The sequence below is a fragment of the Dipteris shenzhenensis genome, chromosome 13, assembly GCF_047967505.1.
Source record: "Dipteris shenzhenensis isolate YYH24624 ecotype China chromosome 13, Dip_SZ_1.0, whole genome shotgun sequence".
Classification (NCBI taxonomy): domain Eukaryota; kingdom Viridiplantae; phylum Streptophyta; class Polypodiopsida; order Gleicheniales; family Dipteridaceae; genus Dipteris; species Dipteris shenzhenensis.
In genome coordinates, this window is record NC_141608.1 from 201,236 (window position 1) to 205,098 (window position 3,863).

At 44.3% G+C, this 3,863-nt stretch overlaps 1 protein-coding gene across 1 annotated transcript; it reads right to left on the reverse strand.

Moving 5' to 3' along the window:
• Window positions 1-258: 258 nt before the first annotated feature.
• Window positions 259-2,892, reverse strand: LOC147894881 (uncharacterized). Its single transcript, XM_087383586.1, has 5 exons — window positions 2,806-2,892; window positions 1,811-2,551; window positions 1,570-1,677; window positions 950-1,431; window positions 259-300 (listed from the first exon to the last, which is right to left on the reverse strand). Exons 1-5 carry the CDS (start codon window positions 2,843-2,845, stop codon window positions 259-261), a joined length of 1,413 nt encoding a protein of 470 aa, XP_087239712.1. The 5' UTR covers window positions 2,846-2,892.
• Between the last annotated feature and the right edge of the window lie 971 nt (window positions 2,893-3,863).

Genomic DNA, 3,863 nt, shown 5'->3' on the forward strand with positions numbered 1-3,863 from the left:
AGCAAGGTTGAAAGGGGTGCTATTGGTAGCTACCTTATAGGCCGTTCGATATGCCCACAAGGCTGCAGTAAGCTTGTGTTCCCAATCATTCCTGCTTGCCTCTACCATTCTTGTCAAGATTTTACACAGGGTCTTGTTTGTGCTCTCGGCTTGACCATTAGCCTAGGGATAGTACGGTGTGGATTTGTGGTGTATTACAAGGAATTCTTCCAGTAAGGTGGCTATCATTAGATCCTTTTAAAAAACCACAACAATAAATTAAAGCTTTGCTCCATGTAGAAAAGCTATGTTTGCCATCCACTACATAACACACTCATAAAACCACATATGAGTAAACATTAAAGTCTTAGTAAGTGCAAACATGAGGGTCCCACATACATGCATGTGGAAAAGCCTATGGTTGCAATCATTACTCAATCATGTACAAGATCAACAATTAGTTCAATTTTATGGTGTGATGTTGAGCCTTTATCAAATATATGAATAAAATTGTTTAAGCTTCACCAAGTCACTCCATAGATGATAACACGAATTCACTTAAGTCACTTGTACCAATGCCACCTATAAAACACCTAACTGAGGGAATTTCATGTGATAGTAGACTAGGACATTGGTTTACTAGGTCCCTTGGAGCCACACTTATATACCCAATCTTGTGGAGAGGGCCTAATCCATTTTTCTCTTTTCCTATGCACACAAGGAAATATGAAGAAACAATAAAATTAGAATCGTGGTATCCTTGTCCCATCCGCACTAACCAAACAGGGATTTGTGGTGCAAGATGATGAAGGCGCATTTCCATGTGTGGGGCAGTGAGCACAATGCAATTACGTTCGGGTGTTTTTGCGGGTTCAATCACACAAGCATCTTTCACATGTTGTGGAGAAGCGCAAGCACATAGGTGAAGCACGACAAGTCCATCTACTTTGAGAGCCATGGACTTGTTTACCTCATTGGGCTTTCTCCTCTCTTTGTGAACCATGTCATGATGGTCATCATGATGGTCATAAGAGGTAATGTGGGCAAGGATGAGGGGGGTGTTCAAGCAAAGAGTGCCATCACTGGAGAGGCCCTCCACTTTTGCATGGCATTCAAATCTCTCGAAGTACTCACTACTCACAAACCTTTGAGCTAGGTCCTTGACACGTGCTTGCCATGAGTCCTTATTCACATGGAAATGGGGTGCCCAAGACATGCTTGGCATCTCATTGCCCCATCCATCCACCAAACATAGCCTTACCACCATCTCCCCCTTATTCAATGCTACCAAGCTTTTGCCTAATGCAATCACTTGCTCAACTAAAGACATTCCCGTCCTCACTTGCATTGCATCCTCCACACCCATCAATCTCAATATCGACAGCACCCTATCTTCTTCATTTGAACAATCGCGCACCGAGATCTCCTCGATTGCCAATGCCATCACCTTCTCTGCTTACCACCAGCAACGAGCAAACACACAATGTTCAATCAGATGACCACGCATCGAAGCAAGCTCGAATACTGAGCTAAGACACTTTCAAGAAAATGAATATATGTATGTATGTATGTTGAAAATGTAGAGTATACCTTTGTTCATGTGGTAGTAGTAAGGTCCCCTCAAAGTGGTCTTCAATCCGAGTCGGCCCACGAGTTCGAAATTGGCATTGCTCAAGGCTTCCTTCTGTTGAATTATACCTGGATCCATTAATATTCCCGGCATGTGGAGAGTAGCATTGGTAAGTTGAAGCTTTACCTTGACCAGAAAAACATAGCCCAGATCGTCCACAAAGTTACCACTGTGTGTGACCACATATTTTCTTAAAGTGACCTCTGGACGAACACTTGTTTTGTTCCCTCTCAGAGCACAGCAATTCTTCCTCTGCATGGGAGGAACCCAATGGCATACATTGCTTTATGTAACGTGGATTGAAAGTAGTCGCATGATGGCAACACGAACACTTCCTGCCTTGTGCCTCGTCGTCACGTAAAATGACATTGGCCGTCCTCATAAGCCTCTTCTCTATCCCCAGGTCTAAGATGAAAATAACCTTTTTGGGAAGCACCCACTCTTGAAAGGTCCAAGCCCTGCTGAACCAATCAGGAAGCTGGTCGCCATTATCCATCAATTTGAAACCCTTTCCAATCCCATGCTGCACAACGTAGCAGCCTAGGCTCCTCGCGTAGTATGTGCCCATTCGCTGTATTTCTTTATCCTTCTCTTCGTTGTCTGTTTGGTTTATGCACAAAGCATCGTACCAAACCGATCTTACCCCGTCTGTTTGAAGAATATTGAGGAACTCCACAAACTTTTTGTAACTTGGGTGGTTGCCGAAACCGGCAGATTCGAAGAGCGTTTCGTAGCTCCTCAGATCGCCCCTCGCTTTAGCTCCATTCAACTTGTTGCCTACTGCTTTGGAGAACTCTGCAACGTCCGCGCTCCACCTGTGGGAAATTATGTGCCAGGTTTCACTTCTCGTGAAACAGATGCTTCCGCTTTCGCGATTCTTGATAGTAGCTTCTACGTCGATCATTCTTATGGGGATCTTTTCGCCGGGCTCACCTGATTCCTCTGAAAACCACAAATTTTCAATTGCCAGCTGAACGAGGGTTTCTGTCGTTAAAGGAAAGACGCCCATTTTCCACACAGAAGCATGCAGATTATAAAGTCAAGGTGCATCTCTGTATGATGCACGTAAGAAACAACAGCCCACGACTGCGCTGCAATACTGTGGCTAGGAGCGTTGCGTGATGCGAAGGCGTTTAAAACAGGATAGATCGTAATGGCGAGAGCAAGGATGATGAGCAAGAGCAAGCGAGAAATACCGTCAACGGACCACGCTGCTGCGGTCGAGCTCAGGGACATGGTACTGAAACTGCGGCAATTAAGCAGCTAAGCGTGGAGAAATTGAGCTTGAAAGCTGGAAATGGGGAGGGAAGGATGCATATGATTGTGGGCGACATGAATCGCGTTTTCTGAGGGCAAGATGGGACAAGAATCACGTTTCTTAGGAAAATAAAAAAGGCTTCCGTGTGGTCAACGCAACCGTCATATAAACGAAAGAATCCAAGCCAAGAAGAAGTCAGATCTCCCTCCCTCGGATCATGTTAAATCTGGAAGACATGCAAGTAGAGTTTGTCACAGTGTATACTTTGAATGACACAAGAGAGACGAGTCACATGTGGGAGGGGATTCACTCTAGAAACCTACTACTATAATTGGAGACTTTAACATGGTAGAGTATGTGGAAGAAAGAGGAGGATGAGGACACGTAAACATGCTGCAAGGGAGAGATAGGGAGAGAATTAGAAGACTTGGTGAAGCTAGGAAGGAAGGGGCATTTCACTTGGGCGGGATCGCGTGTAGATAATAAGGTGAGGGAGGCCCACCTCGACACACCATGAAACCTAAGTATAGAACTTCAATGTTTAGTGATAGTAGATAAATCATGCACAATATCTGACCACACCTCAATCATGGTTGAGATGAAAGAGATTAAACGAGAGGCAACAAAAATTCAATTTTAAGTGTAATACATCTCTACTGAAATACACACGCGTCAAAGAGAGAATAAAAAATATTTGGAACAATACTATGGCTAGCCTATTGGCATCAACAAATTTCTGGTTGTGGGCTATGGAAGAATCAAGGTAGGTTTTGATGGCTTGTGGGAGAGGTGGCTAGAGCCAAAAGGGCTAGAGTGGAGGAGCTCGAAAACAAAAAAAAAAGGCTACAGGAGGGAGTGAATCGACTACTAGAGAAGATATGTACACCAAGTCTAGGTTGAGGACCCTAGAATCCAAGGAGTTCATGCAAAGATGAGAGACTAGTGGTGTGGCCAAGTGGACTTTCAAGATTTTAAAAGTAAAGCTTGCAGGGACGC